Raw genomic sequence first — 23,514 nt, 5'->3', positions numbered from 1 at the left:
CTTGTCTGTCATCCAGTTGCACAGTGGGCATAAGATGAACAAGTTGGTGAGTTTTGAACCTTGCTTTAATGGCACTGAATAGTGATGACATGCCACTCATGCAGTTAAACAGAAATTTCAGTTTCTTTGAGGGGGGACTATGAATTTGTTAATCTGTTATTTTCACAAGTGTGTTGAGGTGGGATGTGTTTTAATTCATATTACGTTCCATGATTGTTAATATAATTGTACACTGGAGCTATGCAAAATACTCAGACCTTGAACCCACTCCAGAGTAATCTAGTTTTAGGTGCAAGGTCAGTTACATTCTCAGAACTCAGCCCACATTCTTGCCAAGTTTATTCTGGATGTCATGCCCGCTCCTTTTTACAAGCCCAAGGACTGTCTGCATATGGAATGTTCCCCTTGAAGTCTGCAGTTCATTGAACTTGAGCCTTCAAGCAAACCTGAAGTGTATGGTTCACACTTGGTTATTGTTGTGAATCAAATCCTACAGGGCTCACATGAGCCTACTGTGTCTGAATAATATTATCTCCTGAACTAATCTCATAATTAAGAATTTCATGCTTATGCGCTGGACGAGTAAATCCCTCCAACTGTCCTTTGCCAATGCTTTTTTTAATTTAAATAATCTTTCCTGGATTTCTTGCTATATGGAGAAGGCTATTTTTATTTATGGCAAGTGAAAGACGAGTGAATGCACTCCTGCATGTGGTGCATTATCCCCCATGGAATATTTGGATGAGCCCAAGAAATGAACAACATAAACCCTCTCACCACATAGATCCATTTCCCTATCTCCAGTAGTGTTGTTAGCACACAGGAAGAATGGGCTAGTGGTTAGGGCATTAGCCTGTGCCTCAGGAGACCTGGGTCTAATTTCCTGTTCCTCCACAGACTTTCTGTGTGACCTTGCACAAGTCAGTTAGGTCCAGACACACAAAGGTGCTTAGGCACATAAATCCCACTTGACACACACATTTGAGGGATTGGTAAATAATGAAGAGGACAGAGTGATACAGACACTGATACAGAGTGATTTGACTCTCTTGATAAACTGGGTGCAAGCAAACAATATGTGTTTTAATACAACTAAATGTAAATACATACATCTAGGAACAAAGAATGTAGGCCATACTTACCAGCTGGGGGACTCTATCCTGGGAACCAAAGACACTGAAAAGATGTGGGGGTCTTGGTGGATAAGTAGCTGAACCTTGAGTATCGGCAGAGAGGTTATTTTAACTCTCTATTGTGGGCACTGGTGCAACTCGGGCTGGAATCCGGTGCCCAGTCCTAGTACCCGTAATACAAGAAGGATGCTGATAAGTCAGCGAGGGTTCATAGAAGAGCCATGAGAATGATTAGAGGATTAGAGAACATTGCTTACAATGATAGACTAAGAGAGCTCAATTTATTTAACAAAGGGAAGATTAAGGATGACTTTATTAGTGGAACATGAGGAACAAATTACATGTGGAACAAATATTTAATAATAGGCTCTTCAGTCTAGCAGGGAAAGGTATAACACAATCGACTAGCTGGAAATTTAAGCTAGACAAATTCAGACTAGCAATAAGACGTACATCTTTAATGGGGAGAGTAATTAATCTTTGGAAAAATTTACCAAGGGTTATGGTGGATTCTCCATCATGTGACCATTTTTAAATCCAGATTGGATATTTTTCTAATAGATTTGTTCTAGGAATTATTTCGGGGAAATGCTATGGCCTGTGTTATACAGGAAGTCAGACTAGATCACAGTGGTCCTTTCTCACCTATGAATCTATGAATTAGGCCACTCATCACCTTCTAAAACCTGAACAATGCTAACAAGTGGCTATGGCTAAGAGAAACAAGATATGGCTTCTCATTCTGGAATCCAGGCATTTTGTTCCCTTCTGCAGGTTGCTTGACTGAGAAAGAATAGCGAATGAAGCCAGACTTTGTCTTGTTCCGTGTGACTGTTTTTATTTATTTCTGAGCTTTGGACAACCACTGTCTATGCAACTGTTTGTGTGGCTGCTAAAAACTACAGTTGATCCGGCCACCCCATTGAGATGGGTGGGTGGCATTTGATCCGGATATAGCAGCAAAATGAGGACATGTGTAGATGGATTTTAAGTAGAAGGCCACAACTTTTATTAAGTTAAACACAAGGGAGGGGAGCTACCTACCCATCAGCAATACTCCCCTATACCAGGCATTTAAGTGGTTCCAGTGTGGGGGGGTTACAGGGCTCCTATCATATAACCCATAACTCAGGATAGACTCTCCTCAACCTACCCCAAGAATCAGTTTGCTGTGAGTCTTACCACTCCACCTCCTGTGTGGAGGAAGAGGAGGCAGAAGGGTGGGGACTCAGCCCACAAGGGCACAAGGCCTCACCCTATCCCATGAGCCCAGGGCCCATCAACAAAATCCCAGGTCTTTTACCTCTGAGAACTGTTCATTTTATCCTTTTAACCAGCCACAGAGGCATTAGCGACTAGCTAGGTCACTCCTCCCCGCAGTGACAGTGTCTGGTATCACAGCTCCTGTCCCATCCCATTCCCTCACATTCCATAGCCATATGTAAGTACCTCCATGTGACAAAGGTACATCATCATCCCAGAAAAATTAAAGCCTATTGTAACAGGCGACCTTATGCAGTACCACCAACCCCCTTGTCTCCACAGGTATCCTGGTGACATCCCAATTCACTTTCTACCTAGCCTTGTCCACTTTGGGTGGGTTTGGAGCACCTCACCAACCCGCCTTGCAAGCACTAGTGATCATATTAACCCAACCTCCAGCCATGATTGCCTAATCGAGCCAACAACCCTCTGGATTCTATCCCTGAAATCAACTCCCATGCAGCCCCTGAGATCATTTTCCTTGAGGTGAATAACCAGAACATGAGGCAGGACCACATTGTTTGTCAATGACCTGATGCCTCTGCAGGCCTCTTTTGCTGAAACACTGGATGCAAATGGTGTCAGCCCTGAAACCCGGCTGGGATCTATCTGCTGTCCTGGCTGCTTTTGTGTGGGTCCAATGCTTTGTAGATTGTCTGCAAGTCCAAATATTGAGTATGATTGGGATACCCACTGTCTTCCTCTGCATTCTGACTGCTTCTACTGCTGCATCAGTGAGTAACACTGCTGCAATGGAGCCACAAGAGGCTCAACATGGCTTGTGTTCCAGGTTAAATCCCTGGAGCTGGGAGATGCAGGCCAATCAGCAACTCTGCACCCTAACTGGCCAATGGGTAGCAAAGATTCCAAGCAGGGGAAGAGCTACCCAATGTCCTTCATCAAGTGTCTCCTTCTCTTGCTGTTGGGGCTGTCCCTCTTCACCACCAGCCTAATCAACTTCCCCCACCCATTGAGGTGCGTGGGTGGCCTGTTGATTCACCCCTGTATGCATCAGGGCTGAATGTGCATCCTCTGTGCTGCTACCCTCCCTTGATGGTTGCGCCAGCAGAGAGTAGCTTTACGGTGGAATTTTTGAAAGTATTCCATGTTGGCTTAACTTAGCTTCCAGTAAACTTAATAGGAGTCTCATCCTTTTACTCGCACTTGCAACCGTCCACAAGTTGCAGCAACTTAACAACTCCCTACCTGCCAAACGACCCATCAGCTAGACCTGCAGCGTCTGCCAGGCTGGATTCCCATCCTAATTGTGGGTGAATAGGGTGGGGCTTCTGAAACAGAGCTGCAAGAGGCTCTACATGAGCTCCAGCTCCAGTGTCAAAGGAAACGCCCAGTATCTGTGTTGTGGATGAGCAAAACTGGTTGGAGTGATAAGCTCACCAAACTTTTGCCCATTTGTTAAAAACAAACTGGAAACAGACATTTCTGCAAAGTTGAGTTTTCGGGGTGGGGGTTCACTGCCAGTATTTGACCAGAATCTGAAGTATCAAAATTCAACCTGAAAGACTGCATAACATTGTCACAATATTTCCAGCCTGGACCAGAAGAGTAAATATTAGAAATCTTTTCGTATTTCCAGTCCAATACAGAAGGCTAAAGCGATTTAGATAACCTTTAAACATGTGTCTAAGCATTCGCTTATCTGAACTGAACCTCCAAACATAGTGAGTGAGCATGTATTATTACTCAGTGAACTTTATCTTCCTGATTGTCAAGGGCAAGGGCTGCTTCTTCTGTAGTAATTTAACAACTCTCAACCAAAAGCGAAGACATGAATCAATGGTCATAGCATACATGTTGTGAAGAAGGCTATGGGCCTGATCATGTAGTTCTTACCCAGGCAAAACTCCCACTGAAGATAGGACTCCAGGATCAGACTCTGTATTAATTTCCAAATTGTAGGAACATTGTCTTGGGTTGCTGTTGTGCAACACAGGGTACCTTTTATTCATGGCTGCATCCGGCCTATTTATGGTAAGAAGAGAAGACTTTGGAATAAGAGCTAATCCATGAAATGTACTGTGTTGGGAGCGATCCTGAACTTTTTAATGTAAATTTCACAATGTGTAAGGAACAATATTTTGCTGAGTTAGGCCTAGAGTAAAGATATGTTACAAATATAGTATTGGGGCAGGTATCTGAAGTAATAATAAAGAGGAACTGAGTTATACCAAGGTTTGAGCTAAACCTTGAATTTAAATTCTGCAGAGCAGTAATTAAAACTTAGCCTGTAGCAAATCATTCACTTGAGGTTAAAATAATGTGGGGGAAGCACTGATTTGAGTTTACCTTGCTTTATGTAATTTATAAGTATGACCTACCTAAAGCTAACATTCCTACCCCTGATTCCAGGTCCCAATTAAAAACACAGTTTGAAAACCTTTAGGAGACCTATGGGGCCTCTTTTACAGAAGCCTTTACCCCCTCTCATTCTATGAACAAATTAAAAAATATTACCTGGTCCCCTGTTGGTCCTCCAAGCTGACACTATGTTTTCATTAATACATCATTAGGGTAATGACATTGTGCTGATGTTGTTCTCTAAATAGAGCATAAGCCATGAGTAGCACCAGGCCTGTATGCCTTTGCATTCTTTGTTACAGGGAAATATTTTTAAAAATGCATTATTAAAATGTTGAATTTTTTAAAAAAATATTTTTGGTTCTGTTCGATAACCCCTTGGTTTGGGGCCTGAAGTAATCACTTAAGATACCTTAATCATTGCTCTCAGTTGCGAAGTTGGTTCACTTATAATTTATTTGAGCATTTACAATTATATAAGGGCCAAATGTTTATCTGTTTAGAGGACACGTGGGATTGAAATACATTACTTAGTGAAATCAGTGACATACTTTAAAAACAAGACTTGAAATTGTGGCTTTATTATTTTGTAGGCAATTAACTGCTACCTCATAGATAATAATGGATTTATTTTAGTATCTGAAGACTACAGACAGGTAAGTGGCAGGCTTTTTTTAACCAGTCCCATATCAGATATTAGAAAATGTTTAGTTTGTTTGATTTTGTTTATTAAACATGGTCTTCAGTGTTGAAGCATTAAGACAATGATCCACATTTAAGGAATAAGTAGCATGAGATTAAAAAGATCCCTCCCTCAAAGAATGTAATTTGCCTCTCAGAGGGCCTCAAAGAATTTCTAGCTCACAGTGGGGTGGGTCTGCTCTAAACTCATAAATTATAGAACTCTTTGCTACAGAGGTATCTGTTCCCCTTTAAGAATTTTTACCTTGAGGAAGAGGGTTCCATGTGGAGTTTTTACCTCATTCAGTTGTGATCTGAAATTCCCATATTTCTGGCTAGATCTCAGCTGAATTAAGTTTGATATGATTAGGTAGGTTTACTGGGATGTAGAACCTTAAATTCTTTCAGAGACATCTTCCCTCACCCTGACCCTTGCTCCCACAAAAAAGAATCATATTTTGTCTGACCAGACTGGTCACTTTCACCAGTGCAATTCAATAGTGGGCAGCAGTGAAACTGACAAGAACCATGTTAATTCAGTCAGCAGCTTCCAACACCCTTGGCGCCATACCAACCTCTTTATGATGACTGCCTCAGAGTCGGAGACCCCAGGGCTTCCACACTCCTGTGCCAGCAGGCTCTCCAAGCTGTGTGAAGCCAGCTGGCCTAGCAGTCTGGAAGCCCTGGGGCCCCCAAGTCTGAAGCAGTCCACATGGTGGGGCTGCCAAAGAGCTGGGACCCTGGAAGCCCTGGGGTCCCAACTCTGGGACAATCATTCAGGAGGGCTGCCAAGGAGCCAGGCAGGTGAGATGGCAGGAAATTAGCTAGGTTTCCTTGTGAAACCTGCCTGGCAGGCAGATTTTGAAACCTGCCTGTGTTATATTAGGTTCATCAAAGTCAACAAGTTTCTGTGAAATTTTTCACTTGTGACGGATCAATGTTTTCCGGTGGAAAAATGTTTGGTTGAAAACCTTCCAACCAGCTCAGTTTCAAAGCCTACTCTGACTGCATCACAAGCAGGCAGTCTCATGGCAGTATCAAGGGCACAGAGGCAGAAATTGACTTTGACCCTCCCCCACAAAGGAGGCAATATCATCTCCAACTGCCCAGCTCTGAAGGCAGTGCCGCCGCCAGCAGCAGTGCAGAGCTAAGGGTAGCAGTACCGCAACCCCCCCTACAATAACCTTGCAAACCCCACCTCAAACTCCTTTTGGGTCAGGACCCCTACAATTACAACACTGTGAAATTTCAGATTTAAATAGCTGAAATCATGAAATTTACGATTTTTAAAATCCTATGACCGTGAAATTGACCAAAATGGACCCTGAATATAGTAGGGCCCTGGCAATAAGACTCTGTCTTTCCATACTCCTTTGCCACGCACCACACAAAGCTATCTCCTTTGTGCGTGAGGAGGAGGGGCACTATCAGTTACCCTAATATCTGGGATTCTCCTTCTCTGCTGCTATTTGGAGGACTCCTGCTTCAGAAGTAACTAGAGCAGCTCTAAGAGCCCTGCCCTACACCTGGACAATCCATTTCTTTACTTGATCTAAACTGAGCAGTTCAAATGTTCTCAAAAACCCACAAACTGTGTAAAGGTTACTGATTTCTGAGAATAAGCTAATGTTTAAAACTGTAAAAAGAGTGTTTTGAGTGAGAGTTGTCCTTTAAATGCCTGAATACAACTGACTCATGACTTGATAAATCAGATTTGCTATCTAATATTATACCAGCCTTTCCTGGTCTGGGCTCATTTGACGCTGTCTGATTTCCTGTCTTGCAATTAGGATAATTCTTCTTCATCATTAATCAGCTAGTGCTATTGAAATTGGTGCATTTAGTCACATAAAATAAAAATGTTCACCTTGCCCCTAGCAGGCTTTACACATTCATGTGTTTTGAAGAATGTCCCAGGTTTCCCCTCAGTGAAAAAGGCAATACTTGCTCTTTAGACAGGGGAATGCCTCTTGGCTAGGTCTGTAACTTCTGTCTGCAAACTCCCAGGTGTATAGTTGAGGTCAAGTAAGTTACTTGTAATGAAAACTAGGGTTTAGTTATTCATGCCCTTTCCTCCCGCTTCTCCTAAATTCTGGGATTTTCCCCTTTAAAACAGTGCAAAGATCATGTCCAATTGTTCTGTGAATTGAGGTCCTGAATTAAAAATGCCATCCCTACACTGGAAAAAGACACTGTCCTGCACATGCATGATTCTTTACAGCTCCATTTGCCTAGCTGTCAGGACCAGGCCTAATGGATAATGGGGTTTCTTCCAGATTGTATATCAAATTCATAACAGGAATGTTTGTTTTCTCATCAGAAATTTGTCTTCATTATTCCATATCTTTTCATTTACTGAACAAAGGCAAAATGGATCGTTCATCGAGATGAGTGGTTTTAAGCAGGAAATGACTCTAAATGGGGTGAAAATTTATAGGATTGGTGAAATGTAATGTTCCAGCTCCAAAAACAGGTCATGCAGGAATTATAAACAATGCTTTTTTATGACCATTTAGGAAATCCTTTCAAAACCAGTTTATATCTTTATGGAGTAGCATTTTAATCACAAGGGTTTGTGATCAGATTAGTTGCATTTTCTTTACAAGCTTGAGATTTGGGTGGTTTTTATTTCTGACATTAGATGTTATGCAATGTACCTCAATCTATTGTATAAACTCACCCATCTGCTCAAGGGTTTACTCTGTAATCCCCATAACTTGTCATGACTGTTAAGTCCTTTTCAATTTTTATGTAGCAGTAGTCCTGAAAATCTATCTATGTAACTGTCAGCTCCACCCTTGTCAGGTCCTAGGATATGCCAGTTTAAATTGTATCCACTCTTTTTTTGCATTTATCTCCACTTCCGGTCATGTATGTTCTTCCCCCTCAGACTGGGAACTTTTTTGGTGAGATCGAGGGGGCTGTGATGAACAAATTGTTAACAATGGGCTCCTTTAAAAGGTAAGAATTTTACAACCTTCTCTCCCTTAAAAAAAGGTTTGTATAAATAAAGTAAAATAAAACCAAGGTCAAATAAAACAAGCCCAAAGTTGACTGAGTGGCTGGATTCTGCTTGTGCTCATGTTCCAGGTGACCTTCATAATTTGATGCCACATACATGGACTGTTACAAGTCTTGGAGACTTGGGTTACAATAAGTTTCCTGTTAACACAGTATAGCTTATTGGAGTATGATACTGAAGTAAGAATCTGAGTCCAATCCTGTTCCCATTGACTTCAATGGCCGCAGAATTGGGCCCTATATACTGCAGTGCAGCTTAAACAGATTTTTAAAGCAAGTCACAGAGGAAATAGAAAACAATGTAACCTATATAATCCTGGAGATTCTCCTCTTTAGAAAAGACAAACCAGAAAAGACAAAAGTGTCCCAGAGATAAAAGGGAAGGAATTACTTCTCATTGATATATTTTCACTCACATTTACTATCTCAGCCTCACAAAATTGTCATGAAAATTGACCAGGCCAGGCAAAAATCTATTTGCTGGGCCTTACCAACATCGTAATGAAAAACAAATGAATTTTTTTTATGTGCCCATCAAAATAAATTACTCACTTCAGGGAAGTGGGCAAGTAGAATTTTGCAAGGATATGTTAACCTTATCTCCCAACTCAGTACTAGATTCTGCCTGGTTTTTACACAGCTCTAAATAGCCTCCATCCCTTCACCGTTGTATGCCCCATATAAGAGCTGTGAAGAACTGTAGTCCTTGCATTTACCCACCCTTCTGCTGTATTGTTACTGCTGTTGTACTCAAGCTAGCTTTGATTTTAAAGCTAAGTCACACCTCCTGATTGTAGTGTAGTCATATCCTTAGAGGCCGTATGCTTCCTGTGCTCCTGTTGGGCTGTACAGTGGTTCATCACACACAATAAAGAGCTCTCCCAAAATGAGAAGATCTAGCACTCAGTGAATAGTCCCAAATCCTAGTTTTCTGATGGTGGCAACCTTCATTCTGCTGGCAAAGGAACTGTTATTTGTTTACTGTTACATTTAGTTATTATGAAATGAAGTGAACTAATTCCTATTTACTAAATGGGTTCTGGGATGGAAGGGCAAGAAGCAAGCCATTTTATTTAATCCAAGCTAAAAATCGGCATTAAATGCAAAGGATAATGCTTTGCCTCCAATCTTTGCTTTTCTCCTATCCGGCAGAATATTGGCATTTTAAATAGTTGTTCAACCAGAAATTCAGTGGGGCTGAGCTCCATGACTAACATAAATGAAGTGAAGGATCCATCTCATGTGCAGCAATAGCCAACTTGGAATGGCTAATCGGTCCATGTTTAGCTATGAGGCAGCTAGAAAGAATGAAGCCAACATTGAATCCACTAACTGAGAGTGACTGAACCACACACTGAAAGCAAAATTTAAACACAGTGAGTGGATTATTTAAACAGAATTAGCTGGTCGTTGCCAGTGAATTTAAAAAATGGGTTAGAATCAAACTGGTATAATTGCACTAAATGAGCCACCTGCTCTTTCTGTGGTACAGCAGATAGCCCAGTGCAACAGAAAGTAAAGTCACTTTTGTCTGAGGTATACAAGGCTTTTAAAAAGAATCCTCCCACCAACATGGAATGGGAACCTTTCCTGGGTTTGTAATGAACATTAATCAGACGTGTTCCTTGTTTAAAGGTTATTGTTTTCTTTTTACTTTACCTTAATGTATTTATTTATTTTTATTTCAAATCAGGGGGAAAAAGCATGTAAGGGTTTGGAGGGGATCTCGGCATTCTGGGCACTGATGCTGCGTGAGCACAACAGAGCAGTTGCCATAAATATTATGTACATCATATTTCCTATTATTATGGTTATTATGGAGATCAGATTAGAGAGCAGACTCTAATCGGTCTCTATATTCTTTGAAGTTTTTCTCTGATGATTTCCAGAGCTATCCTTTATTCCAGTTTGCTGCCTATATGTTGTCTACTTTCCAGCAGATGTGTGTGCTATAAAAAGTGTCATCTGAGCTGTTTGTGCTCCTCAGTGGCTTAGCTGGCAAAGTGTAGGCTTCCATGATACCTGGACCAACACTATAAAACACAAAAGGCATTTATTGACACACCCTGCGAAATGGGAGTCCTAAAGTTCCTCTTGAACCTAGCTATCCCGAGTGGCAATACAAAGAGATTCCACTACTTCACAGATTCATGCTAATTATCACACAAACTAAGGGCCCGATCCTGCAAAGGGATCAGATGACCTCTTGTGATATTCTGAGTTCCCTCAACTTCTATTGGATAAGAGAGCACTCAGTACTTCTCACAATCAGGTTGGAAGCATTGGGCAAAAGGGGGTTGTTTCCCTAAGTCCATATTTGTTTTCATCATGTACCTGGGTATTCACAAATCCATCCATACATTGGCTGTTTGTATTTTAATGTGAAACTTCAAGTAGAACTAAAAAGTCTTTTTCTTAGACTGAGTAGTGTACTTTTGTTGATCTTCTTAGTTTGAACTTTATGTTCAGGAAAATATATAGTCTTTTTCTTAGCAAATTACCTCTGTAGTCACATGACCTGTTGACTGTTAAGTCCTTAGTTATCAAATCATTGTCTACTGTACATTCTGTATAATGCACACAGTCCGGTATTAAAATGTCATTTAAATGCATTACCAATTAAATTAAGATGTACATATGGAAGGAACTGAATTGATATAAACCAAAAAGCTGCAGCTTTTATAGGTACTGAAACTTATCATGAAAAACTTCTTCTCAATTAAAAAGATTTGCTACAAGAACCAATATACTTTAGCTTTTTGCAAGAGTCACACCACACAGTTCATGGGAATAGTGTGAAATGCTATTTGTTTGCTGAAAGAAAAGTGTATAATGTGGAAAAGCCTACAAAATCAGAGATCTATGAATAAATATGTTTATAAAAGGGATGAACTGAGTAAAAATGGAAGAGAAAGCCGAAGGTCTAGTCTACCAAAAAGTCCCCCCAAAATTCTTCAGTAGGATCTAAAAATGAGTACATTTTAAAGGCAAATATGACACAATATCCTCTCCTCTTGACAGTTCTGTTTCCATCAGGCATTCTCCTGGCCCCTGCAGAAGGACCTCTACTTTGGTATTTAATCATGTTCTCAGAACATAAGACCAAACTGGTGGACACCTGGATTCCAGCTTTCCCAGATGCTAAGGCTCACTAACAATTTCTTGTTGCTCTGAGGGCTCCTCTTGCTGCTTGCCTTCCCCTGCTTCTTTCATTTATCTTTCTTTATGTGCTTCCTAGTGAATAATGCATGCTCTCTGTACTTTTAAAGTACGGTACATTCCAAACCTCTTACCGTTTTCTTTCTCTCTCTCTCTCTCTCTCTCTCTCTCTCACTCACACACACACACACACACACACGCGTGCATGCACACACATTCTATCTTTTGATTGGCTTATAAATTAAGTTTAGTGAAAGTTCGCCAAATCTTAGAAATGTTTTGCTTCTTGGTTATAATCCTCACTATCCTATGAAATTCCGAAAGCTTTGAAAAGCTACATGCAAAACTGCAAAGCATTTTTGAAGCCAAATACTGGAAAAAGAATAACTTAGTGGGTCACACCACTCCCTTTCAGACATAACAGCCTTCTAAAGAAGCATGTTCACCTGTGTACCATGGGACATTTTAACATGTAAGCTCCTTGACTGTGACATGACTTTTAATTAAATGTGCTGGGAATATTTTAAAAGATAAATGTTATATTTGCAAGTCTTGTTTTCTTTAATTTAGTGCTTAGCTTCCTACTGGATGGACTGATTTATTTATTTGGTGGTATTCAAAACCATTTAAAAATGCAATGACCTTTTTATCCGCAATTTGTTTATGAAATGTGCACTTTGGAGGAGACTACTGCTGAGAGTGAAGGGGCAGTCAAGAGGGGCTTAATGTAGCTGTATTCACCTGTACAAATTTGAACATTATTTCGCTGGTCCAGAGGAAAACAGTCCCTATTTCTGATGTATTTAATTGCTGTAGTCCCCAGGGCCTGTTTCTGCTCCCACTGAAGAAGTCAATGAAAATCTTGCATTGACTTTGAGCAGGATCAGACCCAACATATACCCCAAAAGTATGTCATAAAATATGACAAAATTAATACAGTCAGGTGCAGGGTTGTGGGAGGGGAGGGTTGTTGCTGTTTTTGGTTTGGGGTTTTGGGGGGGGTTATTTGCGTTTTGGGGGTTTTTTTGGTTAACAAAAATGCCCTGCACAATAGGCCTCATTTGTAACCTGCACACAATCTCTAGGCATTAAAGATAGATCGGTCTCCCCATCTTACCTAATGACGTTGCCAGAAAGAGGAGCCCTGTTCTGACTGTTTAAATTTGCCAGCTGTATTTCTTGACCGGTGCTCTTGTCACTTTTTCATGGCTCTGTGGTATGCTCTTGGCCCATCCGATATCTAAGATTCAAGGGCTCATAACTGAATTTGGGTTTAGACTTTAGGTCTGAGTGAATTTTACTACCACTTTCATACAGTGTATTAAGATATACAGGAATATCTTTACCCAACTATAAGGCCCCAACCATGTGTGCTGTGTAAAAGGGTCCTTGTTCTGCATGCTAGAAATAAACGTCGAGTTGTAGCTTTATAAATGTTATGCTTTGCAGTATCTTGGCAATTAGAAGCAGTTAAAAACTAGTTCAGCTCTTCTCCTAAGCACAGCCAAAGACATGCGCTGACAAGTTATTTTTGTCAAAGGCATAATTTATTTTTATTTTTTAACTGAATTTAGTAGTGATGAAAGGTGCTGGATTGACAGCCCTGGAGACTATAATAATCTGTTTGTCTATCCTTACACTGTTCAGCCAGTGACCTACAGGGCCACCTCTAAGCCTGAGAGGCTAGTTCACTCTCCATGCTCATTAAATCTTGCCCTTCTGCTGAGAATTCAAGCAAGGATGCCAACTGTGTTTGAGGAGGTGGACATCTGTCCATTAGAACTGGACTGAGACCCATCAATTCATTTCACACAGGCCACTATTCAGTCACTGCCTAACTGGGTGGGATTTCAACTCACAGCCTAGAGGTTATATTTCATGTCCCCTACCGGTCACCTGAGTCACCCGGTCCCCTAACGGTAAAAATTTCACAACATTTACTTGCAATGTACTGTGCATGTTTCATCACATAGCTGAAAAATAGTTTGTTGTAAAATACCATAGTATTGTCCGCTGACACTTGGGAATCTTAGTAGGCAGTACATGCATTCGTTATGGGATCATGATTAGGTGGTATTAAAAGGAGCACTGGAGATGAATCTAACAGTTGCTCACAGGCACATATATTAAGCTAAGATGACTCAGGGTCAGAATTTTTTGGTTTGCTAAATTTTGGAAGAAGATTGTGTTAATTACTCACTTTGGCACAGGGCTACTCCCATTGACAATTTCCCTGCTTCCCTTTGTGTGCATTTCCTCCTTTCTTATAGAATTGCAGCTTGCATAAGTTACAAGACAGAATCATATAAAGCTTGTTATTCATATAAATTACATATATGCCATAATATCTTGAATTGGTGAGAAAATTACTATTTTTATTCAGTTGCATGTCTTTGCTAGTATATTTGTAAATAAGAATGTTTGACATTGATAGGTAGAAAGTAAAACACATGCTGAAGATCTAGCTGAAAGTAATACATAAGTTAGTATAACCTGTGCTGCTGGTTGTGATGGGGTGTATAAACCCTGCACTAGGACTGAAGGGGTTAAAGGATAGATCTGGGCCCAGACAACCCCGCCCAGAGCATGCTCCAGATGGAACTTAAAAGGAAGCCAGACCACTCAGAAAGGGAAAGACAAGGCAGGGAGAAAGATATGCCTTGGGAGCGCCTAAGAAGGGATGCTGCAGCAGCTCTTCTAGGAAAAGGGGAGCCTATCTGGTGGGCCTAGACAGACTAAAGGTGCAGTTTATACCTTTTCTTCAGCATCTGTTGTTATAGATGGAAAAGCATGGACTATAGAATGGGGGGTAGGAAGTGGCCCAGATAGGGCAACTGTAAGGCGCCCTTGGTAACCCTCGCAGGGCCCTGGGTAGAGCCCAGTAGAGGGGAGAGCCCGGGCTCTCCTACCAACCACCCTCTGCACTAAGGAGGAACTCACCCCCTAATCACTGGGTGATGCTTCCATCAAGTGACAACATCCCAACTTGGTGGAGAATGTAAGCATTCACCCTGGGTCTGCTGTAAGACTTTGAGAAGAAGAACTGGAAGGGAAGAAAAAGAGGGGAGAGAGAGAGAGAATGAGAAGAAAAATGGATTTCGACAAATTTTTGAAGTGGCTGATGGTCAGCCAACAGCAGCAGAACCAGGTTTTCCAACATATGACTGCCCAACAACAGCAATAACAGCTTATCCAGGAGCAGGCGACAACAGCAGGAACAGCAACAAAGCCTGCTTCAACAGGTGATGGCCATTTTACAACCTCCCGGAGCAAACGCAAACATGGCGACTGGTACCTTGAGCCCCACCACAATTACGAACCTCCTGTAAGACTCACAAAAACGGGGCCAGAAGATGACTCCAAAGCTTTCTCAGTCACTTTCAAGAGGGTCATCACAGCAGCTTGATGGCCATCCAAATACAGGACTGTTTTGCTGGCACCATATCTTACTGGACTTACTCAAGCTGTGTACTGGAACTTTGATGCCATGGAAGCCCAAGATTATGCTAAGGTCAAGGGGCCATCTTGGACACCTTCCGTATCATGGCAGAAACCCACCAATAGTGCTTATGTTGGGAAAGATGTCCCCTGGGGACCCAGTTATGAGCAGTGACCAAGAGGCTTAAGGAATACTCTTGGCAGTGGCTCCAGCCCAACAGATGGACAGGAGGACAGGTGGCCAAACAAGTGGTGCTGGAACAATTTAGCAGCTGCAGACCTGACGGTGGTGCCACTCAAAACCAAAGATGCTCACCCCAGCTGACCAGTGACAGCAGACCTTCTGGCCTGCTGAGGAGATAACCTGGGAGAAATCTTCTACCTCTAATGCATGCACAGCAATGTAGGCCTATATCCCACAAGTGAGATACAGTTCACTGTAGGAAGCTGCATGGGAAAAATACTGTCAAGCATGGTCCCCACTCTGGCCTACCCAGTGATTTTGGGTTAGATGTTTAATTTTCTTGAACCAGATTTTTACTCAACTGCAAGTACATTGTAAAGTGCAACACTGAATTTACTGTATCAGGAAACTGACTATAAAAGGGTTTCACCAAAATGGATATATCCCCCAAGTTTATCTAAAACAGAGGTGCATAGTTAGCTGTTGAAAATTTGTTTTCCATTACTTAAAGTTTTATATATAGTCTGTGTCTATCATATATCAGATTTTGAAAGCAACTGTTCTGTGGACTTCAGTGACGATGATAAAGTATGGAAATGTGGGCAGTTAACAGTACAGTGATGTCATAAAGACTCAGGCATGTTCCCTCTGGCAAGAATAATCTACTGATTCTAAGAACACATCAGGCTTGGGTTGGGCATAACTAGATGGGTTTAAATTTAGATCAGAGGGAAAGCTGGCAATTATCATGTTCTTTAACTATAAACAGCTGAACAGGACACAGGTAGCCACAAACTTTTCAAACAGCATCACAATCACTTCAGAAAGGCTAAATAATCTAAAAATCTTTCTTTTTGCAACATTTAGTTAAACCTGTCTAAATATTGAGGAAAAAATTATTTTATAACATCTTAGAATGACATTAGTATTAATATAATACTGTAGAAATGAAATCTTTACACAGAAGCACTTCAGAATCTTGGATCACTACTTTTGCTATTCATGCTACAGTGGTGTTTGCAAGTATTAGCACTAGAAGTCTTTTACCATTTTGATGTACAGGAAATCTTAGAGCTGTAACACATTTTCAAGAATAAAGGAAAGCTGGCATTTGAATTTGTGAATGCTGTAGAACCCATTTGTATTGATCTTTAATATCTATTAATAGTGACGTTGAATGAAAGTCCTGAATTGTTTCAACATGTTGTAGTGTTCAAATTTCAGCCTCATTATGGGCATCATCCTATGGCCATTCATGGTTACTGCAATCTTCCCATTGGCTTCCATTGGTGAAGAATTAGACCTTATGAAGCTGTCTACAGTCATACTTTTGCTAATGTGATCTGCACATCCTTTGCTGATGTTATTGTTTGAATTGTCTTTGGAAAGATGCAGGTTTTCAGTAGCATTGAAGCTGACCCTTTGAAAAAGAGCATAACACTTATTTTACTCAGTTTGGTAGGATTTAATAGCCATTGTTAAATAGCACATATTGTAACAACATCAGTACTTCCTTCACAAAACCAGAATTTATTCCAGGCCTTTATTAGGAAAACTGTATCTGTCCTGCAGCTTTCCTTAAGATTTGTTCAATTTTTTTTCCACCTGGATACACTGTCTCTGTTTTGAAAGTGACTTTCCTATACTTTCCGCCTGTAACCGGAATCTTCTCTCTGGAAACACTTTAATATATTTAGAAAAGACTATAAACACATTGCAGTATCATACACACATGGTTTGTGGCACTCCAGCCCAGCAATAGCTATTATGCTATATGCTCACCTTGATTGAAAGGATATCTGTTATAACTCTCTCCATGTGCCTTAAAGCTAAGGCTTACTTCTTGCCTTACAGCAAAGTAAAATTCTGTTTCACTACATATTTTAACCTAGGTGTTATAAAAAATAAGAGCAATCTTAGATTTTTCCAAAACAATACCATCCTTAACCATCAGCCTATATAACCAGGTTTATTCAGTTAAATTTTGTATTTAAAATTACTTGTTTGAATTCATATTGAAATATTTTATTAACCTTTATCATTGAATGTTTAGTAAAGAAATTACACGCAACATTTCACTTATACAATCATAGTATTTACAAGCATTAATATTAAAAAAATATTTAAAGACATCTTCCAATATTTAAGACTGGAGTCTAAATGATAATTATAACAGATGTTCTAAGTGGTACATAGTAATATAATTTCATTAAAACTTCTAGGCAGGATAAAGCAATCTTCAGATTAACAAACCTCTTATAGCAGATGAAGCTGACATTAGATGATATGATTGCACTTTTCAAATACCACATTTGCAGTACTTTTATTCATTATATTAAACATACCAGGAAAGGAGTGAAAACTGAACACTACTCTAAGAACAGACAACGTGGCATGGGAGAGTGGGGGCATTTCAGCGAAGTAGTCTTCTTTGGCAATTCTTCATAGAACAATTAAAGCCTGTAAACTGCTCTTCTTTGTGTGCTTAACACGTGCTGACATCAGTGATAAGAGCAGTGCATGGTTCTTAGATACAGAGGAGTGAAACACAGGAGCCACGACTGGAGATGGAGAGGCTTGGAAAGTGTAACCCTGGTTAGCGGGGAGAAGGGGGAAAGCTAGAAGAAGTGGTGTATTTCTGCATGCCATAAGGGCAGCACAACTTACACCATGTACTGCTCTGTTTGTCTTGGCAGATCTGTGTGCGTGGATCTGGCTGTGGGCGTGATTCTGCCAAATATGGTCAGTGTTTAACCTACACCCATGTATAGGTCTCTAGTTATGCGTTTTGTCTACCATTTGCCTCTTTCTGCCAGGCCGATACAGCTCTGGCTTCCTTGCCATTTTTTTTACTGGACATAAGATATAGTAAGTAAGAAAGCATTATGTGACACATACTAAATGTTTAGCTGAAACTGCAGGATCCAAACCACTTAGTCAAAATGTATCTGAGCCAGAAAGAAATATACTGTGTAACTAATATATAACATTTGAATAAAAGGAGTACTTGTGGCACCTTAGAGACTAACAAATGTATTTGAGCATAAGCTTTCATGAGCTACAGCTCACTTCATCGGATGCATTCAGTGGAAAATACAGTGGGGAGATTTATATACACAGAGAACATGAAACAATGGGTGTTACCATACACACTGTAAGGAGAGTGATCGACTAAGGTGAGCTATTACCAGCAGGAGAGCGGGGGGTGGGGAGAAAACCTTTTGTAGAGATAATCAAGGTGGGCCATTTCCACTAGTTGACAAGAACATCTGAGGAACAGTGGAGGGGTAGGCGGGGGGGAAATAAACATGGGGAAATAGTTTTACTTTGTGTAATGACCCATCCACTCCCAGTCTGTGTTCAAGCCTAAGTTAATTGTATCGAGTTTGCAAATTAATTTCAATTCAGCAGTCTCTTGTTGGAGTCTGTTTTAGAAGTTTTTTTGTTGAAGAATTGCCACTTTTAGGTCTGTAATCGAGTGACCAGAGAGATTGAAGTGTTCTCCAACTGGTTTTTGAATGTTACAATTCTTAACGTCTGATTTGTGTCCATTTATTCTTTTACGTAGAGACTGTCCAGTTTGGCCAATGTACATGGCAGAGGGGCATTGCTGGCACATGATGGTATATATCACATTGGTAGATGTGCAGGTGAACGAGCCTCTGATAGTGTGGCTGATGTGATTAGGCCCTATGATGGTGTCCCCTGAATAGATATGTGGACACAGTTGGCAATGGGCTTTATTGCAAGGATAGGTTCCTGGGTTAGTGGTTCTGTTGTGTGGTCTGTAGTTGCTGGTGAGTATTTGCTTCAGGTTGGGGGGCTGTCTGTAAGCAAGGACTGGCCTGTCTCCCAAGATCTGTGAGAGTGATGGTTGTCCTTCAGGATAGGTTGTAGATCCTTGATGATGCGTTGGAGAGGTTTTAGTTGAGGGCAGAAAGTGATGGCTAGTGACATTCTGTTATTTTCTTTGTTGGGCCTGTCCTGTAGTAGGTGACTTCTGAGTACTCTTCTGGCTCTTTCAATCTGTTTCTTCACTTCCGCAGGTGGGTATTGTAGTTGTAAGAATGCTTGACAGAGATCTTGTAGGTGTTTGTCTCTGTCTGAGGAAATGCGGTTGTATTGTACAGGAATATTGAAGGAAATGCGGTTGTATTGTACAGCTTAGCTGTAGACAATGGATTGTGTGGTGTGGTCTGGGTGAAAGCTGGAGGCATGTAGGTAGGAATAGTGGTCAGTAGGTTTCCGGTATAGGGTGGTGTTTATGTGACCATCGCTTATTAGCACCATAGTGTCCAGGAAGTGGATCTCTTGTGTGGACTGGTCCAGGCTGAGGTTGATGGTGGGGTGGAAATTGTTGAAATCATGGTGGAATTCCTCAAGGGCTTCTTTTCTATGGGTCCAGATGATGAAGATGTCATCAATGTAGCGCAAGTAGAGTAGGGGCATTAGGGGACGAGAGCTGAGGAAGCGTTGTTCTAAGCCAGCCATAAAAATGTTGGCATACTGTGGGGCCATGCGGGTACCCATAGCAGTGCCGCTGATTTGAAGGTATACATTGTCCCCAAATGTGAAATAGTTATGGGTGAGGACAAAGTTCAGCCACCAGGTTTGCCGTGACATCACTGTTCCTCAGACGTTCTTGTCAACTGCTGGAAATGGCCCACCTTGATTATCACTACAAAAGGTTTTCTTCCCTCGCCCCGCCCCGCCCTCCTGCTGGTAATAGCTCATCTTAAGTGATCACTCTCCTTACAGTGTGTATGGTAACACTCATTGTTTCATGTTCTCTATGTATATAAATCTCCGCACTGTATTTTCCACTGAATGCATCCGATGAAGTGAGCTGTAGCTCACGAAAGCTTATGCTCAAATAAATTTGTTAGTCTCTAAGGTGCCCCAAGTACTCCTTTTCTTTTTGCGAATACAGACTAACACAGCTGCTACTCTGAAACCTAACATTTGAATGATTCTCAGAACCTCTTAGTGACAGTCCCAGTCACAAATTTAGATTATATATAGTTACCTAACAATATGGACTGCAACAATTTGCACTTTGGATTGCTAACATTTCACGTATATGGTATAGAATGCTTCTGAGTGACTTAAAAATGTGTCATTAGCTGGCTCTTTGGCTTTGACATGCCACTGTGTCATCCTATGGCCTAACCCTAGAGTGTGATGTGCTTTTCATTTCACTTAGAGGCATGCCAAATGTTAGAGAACACTGCAGTCCCCTTTCACATTTTTATAAGCCATTCACATCCACTTGTGTTCTCTCATACTTATGATGATGAAACCATTAAATGGATGTTTAATTTACATTAGTAACGTTTGTTAATTCATACTTGTAATGACTTATTAAATGATGATTAAAATCAATATTTCATCTGTCACAGATGTTAAAAGCGATCTATGTGGATGGGTGTAATTGACTCATTGTTCTATGGACACATTTTTAGAGATTGTCACAATTTCACGTGTCTCTAAGTGCTGGATTTTACACAAAATCTCTCAGTTATGTCAAAGATGGCAGAGAGCTCCCTTTTGACTATGCATCTGAGGAGGTTCCTATAAATTGTTTATTACAGCAAGCACTATACATATTGAATATTTTGCGCTCATAAAAAGTAGCACAGTTACACTCATGCTGGTTGGAATATCAAAATAGCGAATACGCTGAGCTTCAAACTCCCACTTCTTGGGAAGCCACAACCCTTGGAGGGGATAACTGGTATGTGGACTCTCTAGATGTGTGGAGATGTCTTACTTCACCTTTGAGGGTACAGAGAGTGTTGTGGTACAAGTAGCCCCTCAAATGCATAGGTTGTTTCGCTTTCTGGGGCTAAATGTGCAGATCTCGGTCCAGAATCAAAATCTAATTGTTTAAGCATCCTGTTGAATGTATAGTCTCCTTTTCCTTGCATAGTTTACCCCACCATCTGTTATACTGTATGTGTACCTTTCCCTATTTTCTCTTCTCCCAACTATGCCGTCGTTTTGTCCCACAGCCTGATAAAATCCTTACGAAGTTTTACAGTGTTTCTTGCCTTTATGCTCCTTTGTCTGGAATGTATTTTAATGACCCTCCCTCCCCTTTCCTCCCCCTTTTAAATTTTATTTTGCTGCCTACTTTGTGGGCAGACCCTGTTGTATTTCACCATTTTATTCTGGTGTGTTTTCTTCTTAGTCAAGCAGTTTTCTGTTCTTCTCTGTAGAATTACACTTTATGACTACCAGGCCATGTGTAGAACAAACAAAGAGAGTAGCGACAGTGCCCATAGCTTACTGGACGTAAGTATAGTTAACATTATGAGCACCCTTGCACAAAATCACCAGAAAATTGTTACAAATATATATATATATATATAAAATTGTTGCAAATTATATATATGATGTAATATTTTGATTGTAGTTATCACAAGCCTATTATTGCTATTTGGAACTATTAAAGCTCTTACATTTATCGTACCATCCCATCCCATATGAACAATGGTTCTATATCCATAAATCCACTGTGTTTAAGTATTTGCAGGACCAAACTCTTGTACGGTAGCTTTTTCCACTAGCACTACTAATGCTAAGGGTCTGTCAGCATGTTATTTGTCCCATTTTGAACACCTACTCTCCTTTCTAAATTAACTATAAACATTTGCTTTAGGCAAAGATCTGGAATTTTAAAATATATAATTTGTTAAAAAAAAAGGTTTGGGAGGTTTTAATTACAGGGTGGTTGGATTTGTTAAAGCCTTCAAGTTAATGTTTTCTGCACCTTGTTTTGAAGTTCTGCAGTAAACTGAACAACAGATCTATTTTTCTAAAGTGGAATTTCACTGACCACTTAAACCGAGGTCTGCATATAGACTCCTGTGCCTTCTCAGAACCCGAGTGAAGTCAAATGTGTTCCACGTGAGCAGACCTCTGGTCATTAAAGGATCAGAGCTGCAGTTAATAATTTTAGGGTGTTTTATAATACAAAATATTCATAGTTTTTTTTAAAAGCCAGAATGGACCATTAGATTGGATGTATATAGTTGAATTATCTCTTTTATATTACAAAATGAATTGTTTTTAATCAAATTTGTTAGTATTTAGCATAAAAAATGTGTATATAAAGGCTGCCACAAAATATTTGCAAAACTGAAGGACCCTATTCACTGATATCATAGACTCTAGAAAAAGTTATTAAACAGATTTTTTTTAAAATGTACCTGAGTACAGATATACAAGCTAAACCTAATAGTTCTGTCAGCATAATTACTTAAACTGCTAGGTAAATATTTAAATATTATGGTGATTTCCAAATATCTATGTATAACTTTTATGCCTTGTTGAATAATCATATGCATTTTACAACATTTGCATGTATGTATTTGCATGAGCCTACATATTTTTAAATACCTGAAGATATGGAATACAACATTTCCAAGCAAAGGCCTGAGCTTAGAGATGCTTACTATCATATTGGGACTATATAGCACTATGCAAAGCAGTAAGTGTTTTCAGGATCAAGTTGTAAGATGTCAGCTAAATGATATGGAATATTCTGAATCAGATTTGCAGGAGAGATATAAAATGTCTTTAAAGTAACAGCAATGGAAAAACATCAAAAAGGTTTTTTGGGGGGAGGCAGGGTGTCAGTTCAGTCTGGATCAGCATCCCAGAATGTGGAGTTGTACTATCCTAACCTCTTTGGTATGCAAAAATTATATCTCAAAAGCAGACATTTTTGCAAGAGATAGTCATTACTCCCTATTTCTGGTCACACTGGGAATATTGGAAGAAAAGCCTTTCCTGGAAAATTGTGGCATATACTGAGACATGTGGTGAACATTTTCTATCAAAGATAACCATTTGTTTTTTGGACTCCCAAAAGAGATTTACTTCAGTTTCACTTTGAAGGCTGGGCAAAGCTTCACTTGGAGTTTATTTTATCTCTGCTGGTTCACCCATCTCCAAGTATCATGACTGCAGTGACAGTGTAAAGAAAATGCAGGCTGAGACGTTAAGGCCAGATTTTAAAAAGCAGCTCATTTGTGTCTTGGCTCACAGCTTTGCACATGTAAGTCGCCTATTAGGCACCTTACCATACAATTTGCACAGACACATACTGTTCATGTTCACATATGTGCTATATTCCCACCTCAGAATTACATATGTACAATTGCAGGCACAAGTAAGGCTGGTCTTGAGGTTGAAAGTTTAAAACTGTGCACAAGTCTTAAAGAGACAGTGTTCCACCATATCATCCACTCAGGAGGAGTGACTGTGCAAAGCAGGAGATGGCGCACAGTCAGGATTTGTAGAATATGCCTG

At 40.3% G+C, this 23,514-nt stretch overlaps 1 protein-coding gene across 7 annotated transcripts in view; it reads left to right on the top strand.

Annotated features, from left to right (window-relative positions):
* Window positions 1–23,514, top strand: part of CACNA2D3 (calcium voltage-gated channel auxiliary subunit alpha2delta 3) — a 729,133-nt gene that overhangs the window by 669,047 nt on the left and 36,572 nt on the right. For 6 of the 7 annotated variants that reach the window (XM_048857137.2, XM_075130333.1, XM_048857135.2 and 3 more), the window contains 3 exons: window positions 5,309–5,371; window positions 8,287–8,357; window positions 21,417–21,492. In XM_048857137.2, the coding sequence (XP_048713094.1) occupies window positions 5,309–5,371; window positions 8,287–8,357; window positions 21,417–21,492 (210 nt within the window). Of the gene's footprint in view, window positions 1–5,308; window positions 5,372–8,286; window positions 8,358–17,894; window positions 17,941–21,416; window positions 21,493–23,514 lie in introns of all 7 variants that reach the window. The other variant, XR_007357538.2, reaches the window with a different exon arrangement.

The sequence above is a fragment of the Caretta caretta genome, chromosome 7 (assembly GCF_965140235.1).
Source record: "Caretta caretta isolate rCarCar2 chromosome 7, rCarCar1.hap1, whole genome shotgun sequence".
Classification (NCBI taxonomy): Eukaryota; Metazoa; Chordata; order Testudines; family Cheloniidae; genus Caretta; species Caretta caretta.
Note: the sequence above shows the minus strand (reverse complement) of the source record. Positions and strands in the feature narration are given on the sequence as shown.